The sequence below is a fragment of the Rhinolophus sinicus genome, chromosome 2 (assembly GCF_057876585.1).
Source record: "Rhinolophus sinicus isolate RSI-liver-muscle chromosome 2, RSI-T2T, whole genome shotgun sequence".
NCBI lineage: Eukaryota > Metazoa > Chordata > Mammalia > Chiroptera > Rhinolophidae > Rhinolophus > Rhinolophus sinicus.
This window is the reverse complement of record NC_142502.1, coordinates 169,159,647-169,179,079: the sequence shown is the minus strand read 5'-3', so window position 1 is coordinate 169,179,079 and position 19,433 is coordinate 169,159,647. Positions and strand designations below refer to the sequence as shown.

Genomic DNA, 19,433 nt, shown 5'->3' with positions numbered 1-19,433 from the left:
AGTGGAAGTTTTTTTTCTCTCCTGACTCTTTTCCTCTCCCATTTGTATCAGAACGTTCCTTATCCTTTGTCTCTACTCTGCTTTGGGCTTTTCAGGTCAGTCAGATGCCCTATTGCTTCTTCCTCCACAGATGCTGATATCTTGCGGGTCTTATGGCTTGTATTTGAAGTATTCTAGGAGTACCATGTTAGCTAGTTTTTCTTATATGTTTTTCATAGGTTTTTGGGTTTGCTGTCTTAGTTTCTGTTTTTATGGAGATATTTGGAGCATTTCAAAAAAGTGCCACCACTGCTGCTGTCTTCCAAGAACGTCAACATCATTTTTAATGGCTGCAGAGTTCTCCATTATATGGATATGCCATAATTTATGTAATTATTCCTTTATTGGACAAGTTGTTTTCCATTTTTCTTATATAAACAGGGCTGAGATGGACATTTTTGTGAAATAATCTTTGCATGTACTCGTGATTATTCCTTAAGATTAACTTTTAGAAGGTGTTTTTGTGAGCCACTTTTTATGGCTTTTGATGCCAGTTGCCAAATCACTTTCCAAAAATAGTCGTACCGATTTATATTCTCCCAGTAATATAGTTCTTTTTTTTTTTTTTAAAAGATTTTATTGGGAAAGGGGAACAGGACTTTGTTGGGGAACAGTGTGTACTTCCAGGCCTTTTTTCCAAGTTAAGTTGCTGTCCTTTCAGTCTTAGTGGTGGAGGGTGCCGTTCAGCTTCAAGTTGTTGTCCTTTCAGTCTTAGTTGTGGAGGGCACAGCTCAGCTCCAGGTCCAGTTGCCGTTTCTAGTTGCAGGGGGCACAGCCCACCATCCCTTGCGGGGGTCGAACTGGCAACCTTGTGGTTGAGAGGACGCGCTCCAACCAACTTAGCCATCCAGGAGCTCAGCAGCAGCTCAGCTCAAGGTGCCGTGTTCAATTTTATTTGCAGGGGGCGCTGCCCACCATCCATTGGGGGACTGGAGGAATTGAACTGGCAACCTTGTGGTTGAGAGCCCGCGCTCCAACCAACTGAGCCATCCGGAGCTCAGCCGCAGCTCAGCTCAAGGTGCCGTGCTCAATCTTAGTTGCAGGGGGCGCTGCCCACCATCCCTTGCGGGACTCGAGGAGTTGAACTGGCAACCTTGTGGTTGAGAGCCCACTGGCCAATGTGGGAATCAAACCAGCAGCCTTCAGAGTTAGGAGCATGGAGCTCTAACAGCCTGAGCCGCCGTGCCAGCCAATATAGTTCATTTTTAATCATTCTTTTAATTCAGTAAGTTAGGTGTTTATTTAGCTTGGTGACTTTTAACCACAAAAAATACAATCTCAGCTAACAACCAGCTAACAACCGCACTGATGTAGTACCTAAGTCAAAGGAGATTAATAAAACAAGATTTTGAACTGCCAAAAATAGTTGTCACAAAGCCATAGATTATTGCAAATACCATAATCATAGCAGACTCTGTTCAAGCTCATACTCAGAAATGGTTTTCACATATTTTAATTACTTTGATTTCCAAATCAGACTGGAAAAGGATACAATATCTTTTATAGTTTTGTATAGTGACACTTGTGAGATGGTAGTGGCAAACAAAAGAGAGAAATTAAAGATGACTTGATTTGTAGACATTGCTTGACTTTCCTAAAAGTAATAAACTGGAAGTCAAATTCAAGCAATATAGATGTTTTCTATGTCTCATGATTGACAATAACTCTTATTACTGCTCAAGTCATAGTTTCAGACACATTGTCACTAAACCAACTGGCCAATTTATGTGCGGTTTATGCTTTGTTATAAGTTTTTCTTTTTTGAAAATCTGAGTTTTATCTAGAAGTCAAGATGGAATATCTGTTGGATATTTTGTTTATTAGATACATATTTTATGTTTTTAGTATACAAATAGTGCCCAATTGGTTGAAAAATTAGAAGTTACAAATAAGTAAAAAAGAAGAGAATAAAAATCCTTAATAATTCTATCATCTACAGAGAAGTGCTATCATTCTTGATATTTTTCTGTATGTACGTGTTTTAATCAAAATAGGATCATTGTTGTACCTCCTATTTTCTTATCTATTAATACTTTAAAAGCATAATGTATGAAAAACGTCTTTTCAAGTTAACAAACATACTTCTAACCTTCATTATAATGCCTACTAACCTAGGCTGGGAACCTTGAGATCATCTTTGATGAGTCCATCTCCCTCATCTATTACACCCAGCTGGGTGTAAAGTCGTCCCACTTCATGGAATATCATGAATCCATCTGTCCCTTTCTGATCTCACTATATTTGTTCTATCTCAGCTATCTTCATTTCTAACCTAGACCATTGCAATCATTTCCTACATAATTAACAATTATCCATACCTATAATTTTTCTGAACTCTGATTATTTTATTGCTGTTTGATTGCTGCTATTAAAACTTACGATATTTAGAGCCCTCAGCTAGCCTCTTTTTAATCTTATTACCTATTTAGCTTCCTTTCTTCCTTTCCCTCCCTCCCTCTCTCCCCTCCTCCTTTTCTCTTTCTTTCTCTCCCTCCCTCCCTCTCTCTTTCCCTTCCCCTTGTTTCCTTCCTTCCTTCTCTTTTATTTTTTTCCACTCTTTGAAATATTTGTACTCCTTGAAATCTTTGCACGTGATTGATATTGCTTATTCTTGCCCAAACGTGCCCTGCATTTTCACTGCTATTCCCTCAGCTTGTCTTCACATTTTGAAATTTCATTTAACCATCAGCCCTAGATCAAATGCCATTTTCCATTGAAGTCTTCCTCAATTTGAATTAATACCTTTTCTGCCCTTCCGTTGCATTTTTCATATACTTCATTTATATTCGGCTTTGTTATAACATGCCTGTCTTCCTTCTACATGGATTTCTCTTCTTTCTTTTTTATATATTTTAAAAGGTCACGTTTTATTTAGAGTCACGAATCATTTCATTAACACTTTACCTTAATAATCACTACTAAGTAGTCTTTAAGGAATATCAAGGCATTAAACTTTCTCTTATTTTAAAGAAAATACCAAGTACTGTTAGAACAAACTCATAAATAAAATGTTCATTTCTAATGGAATTTTTAGTAGTTTAATTCTAAGCAGTCTCTTATGATTTTGCCCCTTTTAGGCTGGATCAGTGCATGTAAGAATTCGACGAGATGCAAATGAACAAATGGTTCTTGCTCATGTGACCAACAGGCTGTACACTCTAGTGTCTACTCTGACTGTTCAAATTTTCAAGGATGATTGGATTAGGCCTGCTTTACTATCTGGGCCTGTTGCAGCCAATGTCCTAAATTTTTCAGATCATCACGTAATCCCAATGCCTCCTTTAAAGGGTACTGATGAGTTGAACCCTGTCACATCGACTCCTGCTAAACCTAGTAGTCCACCTCCAGAATTTTCGTTTAACACCCCCGGAAAAAATGTGACCCCGGTTATTCTAAACACACAAATGAGACCTTATGGTTTGGGTCTTAATCATGGACACATACCTTACAGCAGCATGCTTACTCCAGGACTTGCAGTTCCAGGGATTGGAGCAACGCCAGGATTCAGGACTAACTTTACAAATCTACCAGGTAGATATGGAACTAACAATAGGATCGGACAACCAAGACCCTGACGTACTGTAACTTAATTTATTTGTATGGGGAATATTGGCTCCTTTACTTCCAATTTATTTAGTAATCCAACTTTGCATTGACTGTTCAATCATTTTCTCTAAATGTTAGAGAATAGTAGGCTAGTTCACATGACATGAAACCAATGAAACTTTATTTTTGTGAAATGTGTTTAGGACAGTGTGAACCTTCTAAATGCTATTGGCTTTAAATAGGCTTCCTTTAGAAAGCATGTTTCTCTAAATTTGAATTTTGCTGTCTCTGATTTTGTAAGCTGACTGCAATGTGATACGAGGTTATCTTTACAGGAGAACCACTTGATGAAATGAATCTATCACGTTATGTAAAATACAATATTTCAGTGAAATTTATAAACCTGCTTCTTGAATAATGAAACATATTTTAGGAAAGGAAAAAATGTCCATTCTAAAAATAAAAGTCTCTTTTATAGCTTTTCTAAACTTAATTGTTACATTTTTCTTTGAGGGCCTCCTGAAATATGTCTTGCAAAGTAAAAGCAAAAATTTTTATCAGAAATTTTGGAACATTCTACATAGCGTAATTTAAAATTTTTAATTATCAGTTTTTTAATAATTTTTCTCATTTAAAAATTTCAGTACATTTATAAATAATCCATAGTTCTCAAAGTGTTTTACTCTGGTGAAGTGAATACCAAATCCTTTGGTGATGTGCAATAAAGTGATCCCAGTTTTCTCTCTTACATTTAATCAAATACTGACATCATGATGGAATTTATCAGTGACAAAAAAGTCTCTTTTTCATTGGTTGGCTTTCAGTTTCTCTTTAACAAAACATATCAAATATGTTATCAAAATATACGGAATTCCATATATAATATAGGATTTGATATCTTTTCAAAGTTGCATAATCATTATATACATTATATAATTTTACCAAAACATAATGGACCTTAGATTATAAAGTACAGTAATTTTAGATCTGCTACAGGCAGTTTCTAACTTACTCTGTTTTGCTTTGTCAAACATAGTGAGTTGTTAACTATGATTATGAAAATTATATAGAGTTCTTTTTTTTTTCAAATGCAAATGTAAAGGACTTTCCCACATGGCCAGTATTACTTATAAAAAGTATAATAAGCAGCAGTCACAAATTACCTATGAAGTTGTTTTCATTTTATCATGAGTTTTATGATTAGTTTTCAAAAGGGATTTTAAGAGTGGATTCAACTTTTCTGGAATCTAGTACTCCTGGAGATTTGTGAGTTTTCCAGCCATCAGCCAGTTAGCTAGAGAAGATTTTTATATTTGTGGAATTTGCAACACTTTCTTCAATCAACTCATCCTCTTTTAAATATGAACAACGCTTCCCAATCCTATTTCTTCACAGTGGAATAACAAACATCTAAGAAGCCATCTCTTATCAAGGAAAATCGTAGTCATCCTGTGATAATAAGTGACCGTGTCCCAAATAACTTGTCCTGGTGAGGAGTTGTTCATTATCTTGATATCTGCAACCCTGTTCAGACATTTGATCTGCTGGAAAAATAGAGCTCACACTTCCTTGACTGCCTGGGAAAATGAAACTTTGTAAAATGTTATTAGGCAACCTGTTCCTTTCCTTTGTCTTACGTTCTCCAGTATTTCTGTATCTACTATTATAGGGTAATTTTTCCTCCATTGATCTCATCTAAGTGAGAATTTGGGTCATGCATGAAATCTGAAGAACATGCATGAAATCTGAAGAACCTGTCAGGTACTGAGTGATGATGAGGAGGTCTGTGCCACCACCCTATGCATGTCTTCTCCATCCTCATGGGATTTGTAAAGTGTCTAGGTACTGAACATAGTTCTGCATGAGGTGGCGTGCCTACTTCTTCAACACCCACTCACAAACAGCACCTGTGCAGTTGTCCCGCCAAAGGTGCTTTGATACCCACCTACACTGTTGGACACGTTACCTGTGGATTCTGAAGGAATTGGCTCTACATGTTGACATGCAGGAATGCCAACTGCTGCAGGTGACTTTGGTACATGCATCACATAGAGAAATTGTATTAGCCAAACTCTGGCCTGCTTCTGGAGATGAAAACAAATTTGGCCAGCATAGGCCTATAGGCAATAGACTTACTGGTAAATCTTGCCACAGAGTCACTTGAAGCTAGACTGAAAAGGAGGTTCAAATTAAATACTTGGCCCATGATTTGTGATTAAGAGCCAGCTTCATGGAGTGTGATTAACCCTGTTTGAGAAATCACTGTGTTATAATGAAAAAAACACTGGACTGGAAGACGATATTTGGATTCCAATCCTGATGCTGCCACTATGTAAGTAGTTTTGTAACCATGGGTAAGTTATTTAACTTCCCTGAGGTTTCTCATCTGCAAAGTTAGGGTAGGGAATGTATTAGTTGATCTATAAACTGTCAGCTCTAATATTTTATGACTAAGTCTGTATAATATTTGCCCACTTGCTAAACAGAATACTGTGCCCAGAATTTCTTTCCAGTGACTACCTCAGTGTACAGGCAATATGTTAACCTACATCAAAACCCAAGCCATTAATTTGAGGTGCCATAAGGATGGAAGGTGAACTGCAGGCTAACCATTTAGGATTTTGTTTATATCAGACTTGCCTCGACTTAAATCTGTTTAAACAGATATTTTTAGACTTTTCTTTGTGGGGAAGGATTGTTTGGGGGATGTTGGAGAAAAAGATGAGGACAGGATGCCCTTAGCTTCCATAGGATACAAAAGAATGGGATACATTTTTATTTCTTTCTTAACCTCTGAAGTCACAGTTGGAATTACATACATGTATCATCAACTGGAGAGGACTTGAATTTCAAGCCTCTGATTTAGCTCCTCATAAAACTGCCAATTTTTTACTTGACTAAAGGATGCTGATCTTTGGGGGGAGTCTGGTCTGCTTATATAAGGAAATGCTTTTTACATTCCAAATTGTTTGAATTAAACTGTTTGAATAAAGAACATACATGGAGTTTTCACTCTAATTTTAAGTAATTTTGGCTTGTTTCTTTATTCAGTAGCTACTGGTAATTAAATTATATCATTCAGGAAATGTTTGTTGAGCCTAGTAAATGCTAGGCATAGAATATATAAATTTTTGTGACCTGTTATTCTTGAGGCCAAAGGGAACACAGGGATGAACAAGAAAGAGTCCCCTTCAAGTAGCTGATAACCCTAGTAGGAATGATGAGATAGCGAACTATTGGCACATGTCATCAGTAAACTCCTTCCCACTTCCTCTTCTTCTTTGACCTTATTTCCCTGGCATCTTTCTCTTTGTGCCTTTTTCCCTGAATGATGAAACTAAGACAGTAGATTTCCGTGGACGAAGCCAGCTAAGGAGGTAATGGTGTCATACATCATCCTGATATCAGTAAAGAAGAGAAAGTTCAGAAGGGCAAGTTAGGCAGACACCACTGACCAGGATAATTTTTAGGGTATAATAGATTGCCATATACTTTCAGACTCGCAGACAATATGAGCAAAGATTTTTCAATCACCAGGTTGAAAGTAATGGAGTCCCCAGGGGCATTCATGGGTTCAGGGTGTCCTTTATTTAATCAGTTACTAGTGTAAAAGCACCTTTAATAACACTGATATCATCATCATCCAATTGCCACCCAACAAGCCTAGCTTCTTGCAATAAAGTTAACTTAGATAACACATGGCTAAGTTTTCTGACTAATGCTGCATCAGGTAAAAATTTTTTAGTACTGAAGTCAAAAAACACTAATTGCTTAAGATTCTCAAATACACCCATGAAGGTAAGCCATCCATCACTGCTCACACAGTTTCCTGCCAAATCCAGCTGCTGGAAGTTTTTCAGAGGATTCTTTTCAAAAAATGCACCTGGTAAAAAGATAGAAATTAGTATGTTAGTTGTAAAGAAGACAGTTTTTTAAAGAAAAATGTCTGTTTGGACCAGTGCTTTGCTTTAGAAATTCTCTATAGATAGGGCAGTTATAATGGTCCATTATATTTACAAATTACATTCTTCCTTAAATGTAAGGGAATCTGATAAATAGTACTTAGTATTTAATGTAATTATAATTGACTTAATTTATAATAGTAACATTTAAAATAATTATAATAAATAGAATTGATTTAATTAGTATAATTTATATTAGCAAACCAATATAAATGAATTACATATTTTTTCCCCTTTTCTTGACTCTTCCAGGAAGTAGAAGATTGCTTAAAATCTGAGGTGTGAGAGATGCTATCAAATATTCAGTACTTATTTTCAAAACTGGAGTCAAACTTTGGCAACCTTAGGTCATTTCTTCTGAGAAGCAAATACTACCCATTGTTTCTTGGGTTTTGAATGTTCCTAACTGTAAACTTGAGTAAGTAAGACTCCTTGAGCATCTCTATTTTCGTTTTGGGTTTGTTTGTTTGTTTGTTTGTTTGTTTTAACCCTCCCTAGACTCTTTGTGAACTGCCTTCATTCCTTACAGAACAGGGCACTCTACCTCCTACAAAGAGAAGGCGGATGTCTTAGCCATGACCATGAAGTCAAAGATAACACACTAAGGAAGAGAAGAGTACAAAAGGAAGGTTTCTGGGTTTGAAAGACTGCACAGAGCCACGGCACCCTGCCTGCTTGGGCTGCTCCCTTCTGGGCTGTCAGAGGACAGAGAAATCAAGCTCTGTCTTCTAGAGTTGGGTTTCTTGTTATATAAGCTTAGCCTGTGCCTAACCCAGCTTATACATAAGGCCTCACTTTCTCCTCCCTCCTTCCCATAAGGAGCCCTTTATTCTTTGTTGGTAGGTAGCATTCTCCCTGTTCTCTCTTATACCTCATGTTCATGTCCTTTCTGCCTCAGCCTCTGCCTGTTTTTCATATACTTCCCAGCATGGCAGGCACTCGGTCAAAATGCTGGTCATCGGTGTATTATATAAGGCTCTTTCCCCAAAGGGCAATTTCTTTTCTCCTCGACTAGCAGAACAGATTTCACCACCTAAAAGGAACTTAATGGAGACTTGAACGCCCATTCTACACTCAGAGGGTGATACATAGTTACACAGCTTATCTGCTAAGGTTTAAGGATGGTATCAATAAGAGAGTTTCTTGGATAATTAGAATGTGTGCAAGCCAGGAACCAAGAACAAACAACATACTCCAAGGGCATGCATTTTGTTCATTTAACCTGCAGTATTTTTGTCATCACGATGAGCAGACTGGTTCTGAGGAAAAGGAATCTGACATTTAGAGCTGTGGGCTGTCTGTGGGCTGGGGACAAGGCAAGCGGCCTGATCCATGTTCCAGGCAGAATCTCAAATGCTCTGGGTAGAAGGATTCTGAACCTTGAAGTTTCTGTATCCTGAACAAAACCCTTGTATTGCCAGAGCTCTTACCAGTTCTTTCAGCAAACACTTTTGAGTGCCTGCTATGTCCTGTGCATTGTGCTGTGAAAACATACATTATCAAGTAGTTAGATGGGTGATAGGTGCCGTGGTCAGCGTACCCTGGGAGCACACAAAGGCACCATTTTATTCCCAGAACACTGGCAATTGGGCTTATATGCTGCACGAGGAAAACGGAAGGATCCTTCTCGGGAAAGTGAACTGCCTCCAAGAAAGGGCCCTACAAAGGAAGAACCATTTTGCTTTCCTGATCACCCACAGTGAAACTGACCAGTTGAAAAGTCACCCTTCCTCAGGCACACAGAGCTTCTTATCAACTTGTGTCTTGCTCTAAAATGTCAAGGCAACAGTACAGAATACCAGACATTTGAGAACAGCCTAAAAGCCAAACAAAAAACTCCCAAGAAATGAGGTAACATAGGGAACAAGAACAAGCTTCAAAACCTTACTTTGCAGGGACCCTAAAAAGGTACAGCATCTACCCAACATAAATAAGATGCTTTTTTTTTTTTTAAAGTACAATTGGAGGAATAAGAAAGAGCGCTTGGAAAATAAAAATATGATATCAGGATCCATGTGGCAGAATGATTGGGTCCAGGATTTACCAAAGAGCTTCTGGAATATGAGTAGGGTTGTGATGGTGCTTGTTTTGGAGCCCTGACTGGATAACAGAGTTAAGATGCAATGGCTCCCTTTTTTTTTTTTTTTGCTAATGTGAATTACTTTTTTTTTTTTAATTAAAGTTTATTGGGGTGACAATTGTTAGTAAAGTTACATCAATTTCAGGTGTACAATTCTGTATTACATCATCTATAAATCCCATTGTGTGTTCACCACCCAGAGTCAGTTCTCCTTCCATCACCATATATTTGATGCGCTGGCTCTCTTTTTGAGAAACAGGCTGGATAATAGAGATTAGCCTCAAACATTTAAATTGAAAGAGACCATTTAAAAAAAGGTTTTGTTAGAACATGGGAAACAGATCCTTGAGCTATTATAGTAACAATTTCTACCTGGTAGTCCCAGATTTCTGATGGGCTAGAAAAATTTGGAGAGTCATAATCAAAAACAGCAATCGAAGCTTGACGAATACAATTATCCGAGGAAGAAAACCAGAGAGCCTGGGACCAAACACTGAGGAAAGTTGGAAGGTTAACATCGGGTAGAGGAATTGCCATTGTAAAGGTGGCATGGAAGTCAAGAGAATATTTTGAAAAGGAGAGAGTGCTCACTGTCAACTACAGAGGGATCAAGTAAATTAAACACTTTTGAAAAGTGTCCAGTACATTTTAATCACCCCAAAAAAGAAACTCTGTAGTCATTAGCAGTCACTCCAGTCCCCACCCCAACCTCCCCAGACCCTGGAAACCACTAATCTATTATTTGTCATTATAGATTTGCCTACATTGGACATTTTACATAAATAGAATTCTATAACATGGTCTTTTGTGACTAGTTTCTTTCACTTAGTATATTTTCAAGGTTCATCCATGTTGTAGCATATTCTAATACTTGATTCCTTCTTATGGCTGAATAGTACTCTGTTGTATGGATATACCACATTTTGTTTATCCATTCATTAGTGATGGACATATGGGTCGTTTTTCCTATATGTAGAGGTAACCATCTACATTACATCTCTATTAAGGTAATTATGAGATGAGTTCATACTGATGTCTTCAATTCTAAGCCTTTACTATGGGTCATTCTAGCACCCTGCTCTTGCTGTAAATTTCCACCTCAACATGGAGAAACTAGGTTCCCATCATCTGCCATCCATTTTTATAATTATTCAGTTCCAGCGTAAATGTATAGCAGTATCAGAATTGTTAACCTGTACCCCAATTGGATATAACTCTATCAATTACAGTACAGTGGTTATGTTACCATTTATTTTCCCTTGAATTTTACAGATCACTCACTTCCAAAGTTATTTAGTTCAATTTCTTTTCCTCACATCCTCTGCAGTGAGGTTGTTTCATAGTTTGTAATACAGTTCGATTTTTATGCATTCTGCATTCTATCCTCGGGTTTCCCAGACCTCCTAAATGGTTTATTTTAGTTTGCATACATTATGGTTCACTCTTTGTGCTAGAAATTTCTATGGGTTTCGACAAATGCATAGTGTCATGTATACACAATTGCAATATCATACAGACTAGTTCCGCTGCCATACGAAAAACTAACATGCAAAGAAAACCGGAGCTATATCTGTTCAACCCTTCCTCCCCTCCTCCTGAGTCCCTGACAACCACTGTCTCAATAGTTTTGCCTTTTCCAGAATGTCATACAATGGGAATCACGCATTTTGTAGCCTTTTCAGACTTGCTTTTTTCACTTAGCAGTATGTATTTAAGTTTCCTCTATGTCTTTTCATGGCTTGATAGCTCATTTATTTTTAGAACTGAGTAATATACAAAGGTATGGCTGTACCCCAGTTTGTTTATCCACTCAGCTATTGAAGGACATTTAGCTGCTTCCAGTTTTGGGTGATAATAAAGCTACAGACCTGTGCTTATGTCTCCATTTTGACTAATGAAATTAATATTACTCTTTTTTTTCTTGAGCAGTCTTGCTTGATTTTTATCTATTTTGTTACTCTTTTTAAAGAACCGATTTTGAGCTTTATTGATCTTTTTTAATTTTTATTTTCTATTTCATTGTTTTATGTGGGCAGACTTTGGAGATATTGTGAGTTCCAGAGAGTTTCAGACCACCACAGTAAAGCAAGTATCGCAATAAAGTGAGTTGTAATCTTTTTACTGGTGGAGGGTCTTGCCTTCAATTTGTAAAAAACTCAACATCTGTGAAGCACAATAAAGGACAGTGCAATAAAATGAGGTATGCCCATACTGTTATGTTTATTATCTTAATGCTATGAGGATCTTATTTAAGCCCTGCTTTTGCTGGATGCCACAAGTTTTACTATATAGTATTTTCTTACCATTTGGTTCTCAATGTTTTTGTTGAAATTTGTCACTATGAACTTGTATCGATCTGTCAAATTGTGTAATATTCCCCAGTAGCCTTAGTACAGCTACAGAAAAAGTGTAAAATTAAGGACAATCCAGGCTTGGCGTTTTTCCAGCAAGCACATCCCAACTATAGTTATCTAATTTCATACCTCATTGTTATCTCATTTCATACCTCACATCCACATCTTGTTTTCTCCCTGCATTTCATTAGGTAGTCATTCTTTAATTAGAGACTCTGTCTCTCATTACACTGTCTTCATTTCACTATTGCATCTATCACATATATCCATCACTAAATGTCATCGCCCAAATTGACTCATGATACCGTGGGCCATGAGTTTTGTGGGGGACTGGAAGAGATGGAGATGGGAAGAGGACAAGGCAATTAACAGGCAGCTGGAGGCTGAGCAGGTGGAAATGACCAAGCATCTCTTTGAAAATGTGGAACTAACAATATTAAATTTAATAAATCTGCTCCTCAGAACTATCATGTAATCACGTCTTTCACCATTACCCCGGAGCACTCAGTAAAAAAGCTATATCCATAATTATACCAAGGCCTTCTTGTAGAAATTAAGGATAAGTGACTGTTCTCCCCACCCGAGTCACTTGGAGAATAGGGAAAGGAAGCACTGTAGGAGGCAAGATGACACAGGTCAAGAGACACATGGGAGCAGACATTTAGCGTCAGTAGTGACCATTGAAACAGGAACCCCATACCTAGGCTGACACCCTGGGCAAGATATGCATTAGGGCATTGTTTCTTCCTAAGCTACATGGAGCCCCTCTTTTAGTGGAACATGAAATAAATTTAATACATTGCAACTAGCATTAGTTTTAAGTGACATAGGATAGAATGAATAGAAAGTAAAGTATCACACATATAAGATAATTTTTGTGAAATTTTTTAAAATGTATGTATGTATGTTTTAGATCATGAGGTAAAATGTATTTTTAGGTGTGACTCAGCCAAAAGAAAAGTTTGAAAGACTCTGGATAAGAACCTTAAACATCTAGGTTCCATGTGGGGATGCAGAGGAGGGCGCATAGGGAGAATATTTCACCAAGAAAATATTTAAGTTAGGTTTTAAAGGGACAGTAGGAGAAAGGGAAGAACATTCCATAGGGAGTTCATTTTCAAAGGCATTTTCAGGGAACAGCATGAGGTCCATGAGGGTGGAACTTCATGTAGGTTAGATGGCGTGACAGCTGATGAAGGTGGAGAGGAAGGTGAATTGAGACTCCATTGTGAAGGGTCTTATACATCAAAAGTGAGCAGGTTGTACTTTTCATTTTGCAGGCTGAGAAAGCTTTTTTTTTTTTTTTTTTTAAAGGAAGGTAACCAAATAACCCTGGTTCTGGTTCCCCCTTGAAGCCCACAGAGGATAATGATCACAGTACCATTTATTGAGCATATACAGTGGGTCAGTGTTGAACTTTTTATATGCATTAGCTCAGCTACTGATTAGCACAATAACCACTAATATGGTAGGCATTATAATTATCCTCATTTGACAGATGAGCAGACTGAGGCTCAGAGACTTTAAGTTGCTGCAGCGTATACATTGATCAGGTAGAAGGGGTAGGCAGGTTGTCTGACTCCAAAACCAATGCGTCTAACCATTTCGTAAAGATGGAGCCTCTAGAGGGGCCGACAGATAGCACTCTCATCACCTGGCTGGAGACCAAAGGCAGAGAACATTTGGCTCACTCTGCAGCCTAAGCCTCAAGCACAGGCTTTTTATGCCTCTGGGAGGTGGAGGGAAGGAGCAATGCCAGCACCTACACTTTCTCGCCAATTTCATCAACTCTTCCTCTTCTGACTCCAACCCTTTTCCCTGCTTCAGTATGACAACCTTCATATGTGTTTGCTTCTTTATAAGACTGGGATAATATTGTTATCTTTTGTTAGAGACATAGTGATCGCTCCACAGATTCTTTTCTAAAAGACTTTGAGAATAAATTAGTTACTGCTATTGAATTGTTCATTTTGTTTTTTTATTTTTTAACTTGCATTTTAGGGTACATCTTTACATCTGAATTTCCAAGAGTCAGCTGCCTTCTCTTATTTTTCTCATTTACATCTGGAGGCTATAAAGCACTAGGCAATTAAAGTAAAATGGCAAATTACTGCTTAGCTCAGTTCCTATTTCATTAAACGCACCATCTCCTTCGCTGGTCTCAATGGCCTGCCTCAGAAGTAGGCAAATTAGGCAGCTATCTGAAAGATGCTGAAAGGTCAGTACCTAAAAATACACCCCCGCCCCCCACATAATCCTAATTCTATACGTTTCCCAATGGCCTCCTTGAAAAGACACATCCTTTCCAACTCACTCAAGGTATGAGGTTACCTGAGAGGGATTATTTATTAGCTAACTAATTAGTCTGTCATAGAAGCCACCTGCCTCCAGTGTCACTCAGAATAGAGGAGGGGCCTGAAAGAATGACACCCAGGATGATGGGGTAAGGGAGTGGGTAGAAGAGATGGAAGTGGTGTTAGGAGTTAAGGGAAGGAAAGATCCAGAACTTGAAGCACCAGGAGGAAAGGCAAAACCCTTGGGGAGCCCAACGACTGAGAGACACATCTCTAAGAGACAAGGTTTTCAAAAGGAGCAGGTGGGGAGTTAGTGTGTAATGGGGACAGAGTTTTAGTCAGGAAAGATGAAAAAGTTCTAGTGATGGACAGCGATGGTGGTTGCAAATGAATGTGAATGTACTTAATGCCACAGAACTGTACACTTAAAACATGTATACTGCAAATGTATTCTAGACAATCTGTGAGGGAAATGAGGGCAGTCGAGGCTGTTTCCATTAATCCTTTGCCTTAGACAGTACGATAGCCTTCAAGATAGCTCCAGTGATCCTCACCTCCTAGTATTCACTCCCCTGTGTTATCCCCTTCCACACCAACCTGGGTAATTAATAGGATACAGTGGAAATGACCAGAAATGACCTTCCAAGACTAGGTCATAAAAGACACTGCAGCTTCCAACTGGTTCTCTCTTGGATCTCTTGCTCTAGGAGAAGTGAGCTATCATGTTGTGACGACACGCAAGCAGCCTATAGAGAGGTCCAGGGATGGGACACTGAGGCCACCAGTCAACAGCCAGCATTCACCTGCTGAGCAAGTGAGGGGCCACCTTGGAAGCAGATCCCCAGCAGCCCCAGCTGGCATCTGGACTGCAACTTCATGACAGAGCCAAAGCCAGAACCATCCAGCTAAGCCGTTCCCAAATTCCTGACCTACAGAAACTGTGAGATAATGTTTTATAGTTGTTTTAAGCCATTACGTTTTGGGGTAATCTGTTACACAGAAATTGATAACTAAGACAGCATGAGGACCCATCATCAACTGCCTGAGGCTAGTGGTGTCTTCAGTCATTTATATATCTCAATTTGTTCCGGGGATTACATCACAGGTACTTATAGATATTCTGTGACCCCATTTAGATAAAGTTGCGTTTATCTTTATATTAAGTTTTGAATACCTAACAGGTGACTTAAAAATATTTCCCAAGATTGGAGAGGCAGTGCTGAATTTCAGACAGTTAAGGCTAGGGAGAGCAATTCCCAACATAATACACCTTGTCAAAGAATGTGAAATGCTTAAAAATCTGAAGGCAGGCCAGTATTTTAAATCATTTTACTTCTTAATAGATGTGAACTCTCTTTAAATATATTTGTATAATCAAAAAGGGAAGGGAAGGAAAAGAAAGGAAGGGGGAGAGAGAGAGAGAGAAACAGAGGGAGGAAAGAAAAAGAAAGTCAGCTGAAGAACTTCGTTCGGACCAACTTCTTTTCTCTGGGCTGTGTGTGTGTACCTACCTAGAATTCTAATTTCTGCATCTGTGAGTCTCCAGTGTTTCAGCCCAAGCCTGACCAGTTGGGGGGCCCCCTCCAGTTGCTCCAACAGCCTTGCCAGGCTGAGCCGTACATCACTCCACCAGGGCAGCATCAGCACGGTGAGCTCTTCCAGGATGTGCAGCCTGCCAACTTGAAACCCCAGAGACTCGGTCAGGAATTGGCTCCTTCGCAAAACTGATGAAGGGATGTGGGAGCCTACTCAGTGGACAGTGAGAATCGACTTGTTTTTCGGTTAATATTTTTACAGAAAGTGCTCAAGAATATACAAACATTATTCAGGATAGTGTAATGAAACTGTACATACGAATAGGCCAACTTTCAGCAAACATCAAATCATGGACAATCTTGCTTCATCTTCACCAAATTCCCGCCCTTCTATGTTACTTTGAAGCAATGCTCAGATAGTATGAGTTCTTTTTCAGAAAACATAATCACAATATCATTATTAAACATTAAAAATCTTATCACTAACTCCTTAAGCAAATTTTTCTTAAACATCACTTTCTCTCAGACACTAGCTGCCTAGAAGAAGCCTCAGGGGCAGTGAGCAGGGGAAAACTGCTGACTCAAAAGCCGGCAGCCTGTGTTCCTTAATGACAGTTTAAGAAAGGGCTACATGACTTCCTTAAGGTGCATCTAATAAGGCAAAATTGTCATTCTTACTCAGTTCATGTAGAGCTTCATTTCCATCGTTTTCCAAGTGATTTTCAGATAAATCAAGAATGCTCAGTTTGGCCAAATTGTGAAGATTTTGAGCTGGAAAAAAATTTTAATCCAAAATAAAAAGACTATCAGGAAACTATATGTGCATTTTAAAATATCCTTAAAAAATTCTGAGCCTTTGTCTTCTTTGTCGATAGTACACAAGTCATTATTTAATTGATTCATTGGATTATTCCCAAAGGTATCTGGATAGGTATAACCCCCAACTCCCATGATTGTGACCAAATGGATAGATATTTCCTAGTTCTAAGTTCTGACCAATAGACTTCAGCTCACATAAAGCCTGAAGCATCATGAAATATAGTTGTTATGTCACTATAGGAAAGTCACTCCATTTCTCTAAGCCTCAGGGTCTTCATCTTTAGAATGAGGAAGTTAAACTAGATTTAACTGTGAGATTGTTTCCAATTCTTAAATGCCCTGATTGTGCAGTAGAAACAAAGGGACAAAAAAGATGCAATGAGCTGTTCTTTGTGTACCTCAGTTTAGATGTTTTTGTTAATGTCATAGTTGTGATGATAACAATAAAAACTTAAGATAATAAAAACATGAATCATAAAATTCGATCACTCTAGCTAAGAACTGCTTAGTTCTATCCTTCACTCCAGATGACAGGTATCCCCCCTTTTCCAAAATTAGGTTACACCACTTCACTTTTACAAAAGACCTACATTACTACCTGTTTTCGCTAACTGAAAGAAATCCACGAGGATTTTTGCTTTTACAAAAAAGGAGAAAAGCGAAAATAGTGTTCACCATTTGTTCTGCAGGGAGCCTTATAGAGGCAGCGAGAGAGGCCCCGCCAGCTCCTTCCTGGGAACCACACTCCACATCTCAGCATCAAGCCGCCAGAGCTTTGAACTATGTCGGTGAGTATCTTTGCTTGATTTATTTTGTGCATCTGCATTAGCAAGTGAGTCCTAAGGTATCAGAAAAGCCTAAGACAGGTTATGTTTTGGGTCTGGGAAACGCTAAAATATTTGCCATAAGCGTTAATGGTAATTGCTTCTTTGCTTAATGCCATCTCGGCTTACCAAAGTTTTCGTAGGAATACTGTACTTTCTGACAGAGGGGAAACTTGTATTGATCATGGTTGTGTAATCTACTTGAAGTTTTTCCTACCAAGACTTATTAGAAAAATCTCCTTTAAAAAAATGAGTCAAGTTTTTCATGAATATATACTCTTGTTACAATATTAGCTGTTATTATTTTTAATCAATCATATGAATCCTTTTCTTAGAGTAAACTATCTTTGAGGGGTTGGTGCTTTAAAATAAAAAAACCTATGGAAGTCCTCTTAAAAGAGTACATTTGCTATTTTTAGTTCTAAACATGTCTCTCCCCAGTGACAAGTAAAGAAGTAAAGGAGGAGTGTGCTTGTCATTCTCAGACTCCCAGTGCTTTTCCAGCCTTTTCTAATCATGGGTCTCTCTAGTTTTTGGTTCATGTTAGCATATAAATAATCTTAGTATCCTTACAGACTCCCAGCAGTTTTATATTCTGTTTTTAAAAAGGTTATACCATCTTTTTTCTCAAAATCTAAATTTAGTAAACATCTGAATTGAACATATCCAGTTTATCCAGTAATATGCAAAGGTCTTTCCATACTTGGTATGCATACCCTTGGGGAACTCAAAAGACTCAACTCTTATATTAGTAATACACATCAATGCTATTTTAACAAGCCAGTGGGTAAGAATTGGAAGGTCTGAGATTATTTAAGGAATTCCTTCTCTCTGCTTCTCAATCATTTATCTATCTATTCATCCAAATATTTATTAAGCAATTATTATATAACAGGATATGTGCCAAGTTTCAAGTACCTACTTATTTTCTTCCTCTTCACCTTCTCTTAAAATTATAACATCTTCAATTATTCTGAAATTTTCTATTATCCATCTATAGTACATTTTCATTTCAACCATGGAGAAAAATCATTAAAAGCAGGCTAGATATTGCCTAGAAGTCTTTATCCTTTCCAGTTTCTCTAAAACCGAAATTTCCTCTTGGGAGGAGCATGCATTACTATAAAAGTATCACATGTTCTGTCTTACACTGTTCTTGTTCAGCTAATGCAGGCAATAGTTACCTAGGGTTTTCACAGCATTTGCCGACAGGCAGCAGGAAACTAATTGGATTTCTTCAAGATCACAGGGTTCGGCTGACAGAGACTTTACTATATAATCCATTCCCTCCCCAATGTCAAACAAGTGAGTCAAACGAAGTAAACACATATTCTTCAGGTTTGTTAGACCTTCAGCTGCAAAAAGAAAGAAAGGAAATGCATTAAGATACCAAGTTAATTTGATTTTACCACCGATTAATGGACTGAAAAGAAGACCAAGAACAATTGCACGAGCCCTTGCCATGCTCTTTTTGTCGAGACCTTAAGTTATAAAAATCCAAAGAGAGTAATTTTTCTTTCAACTATGACTTTCACACACAAAGATCACTTATGTGGAGATCATTCTCTTAGTAGCATGATAAAAACTATAGTAAATGTATAGTATTTTAATGGGTATCAACGGGTACCTTTACCATAACTTTTTTCATAGAATAAAGTCTTCTGAATGAGCACTCTCTCCTTAGAATCTCCAAAAATTTCAGAAGGGGTGGAGGCTGAATTCAGAGGGGCAGCATGGAGACTTCAGTTCCTAGGAATGCTTCTTGCGTAACTGTTTACAGCCTCAAAAGAGCCCTGCTTGTAATTGCAATGATATAGGGCCTGCCTGATGCTTTACAATGAAGAGCACATCCAATGCAGCATGCTCCACCAGGAGAAAGATTTATCTTACATCAATAGTACAATAGAAAACATTCTAAAATGCACCTCATTCTTATGTGTAAAGCTGATAAGGACTTGAGGATTGATTAGGCATACCTTT

At 38.1% G+C, this 19,433-nt stretch overlaps 2 protein-coding genes across 6 annotated transcripts in view; one reads left to right on the top strand and one right to left on the bottom strand.

Moving 5' to 3' along the window:
- Positions 1-4,073, top strand: part of SLC30A6 (solute carrier family 30 member 6) — a 33,375-nt gene extending 29,302 nt beyond the window's left edge. For both annotated transcript variants that reach the window (XM_019741662.3, XM_074331860.2), the window contains one exon: positions 3,117-4,073. In XM_019741662.3, the coding sequence (XP_019597221.2) occupies positions 3,117-3,614 (498 nt within the window). In that variant the 3' untranslated portion in view covers positions 3,615-4,073. The remainder of the gene's footprint in view (positions 1-3,116) is intronic.
- A 2,294-nt stretch (positions 4,074-6,367) lies between these two features.
- Positions 6,368-19,433, bottom strand: part of NLRC4 (NLR family CARD domain containing 4) — a 32,494-nt gene continuing 19,428 nt past the window's right edge. For all 4 annotated transcript variants that reach the window (XM_019741649.3, XM_074331857.2, XM_088796222.1 and 1 more), the window contains 4 exons: positions 18,638-18,808; positions 16,489-16,581; positions 15,787-15,954; positions 6,368-7,468 (listed from right to left, as the gene is read on the bottom strand). In XM_019741649.3, coding sequence (XP_019597208.3) covers positions 7,176-7,468; positions 15,787-15,954; positions 16,489-16,581; positions 18,638-18,808 — 725 coding nt within the window. In that variant the 3' untranslated portion in view covers positions 6,368-7,175. The remainder of the gene's footprint in view (positions 7,469-15,786; positions 15,955-16,488; positions 16,582-18,637; positions 18,809-19,433) is intronic.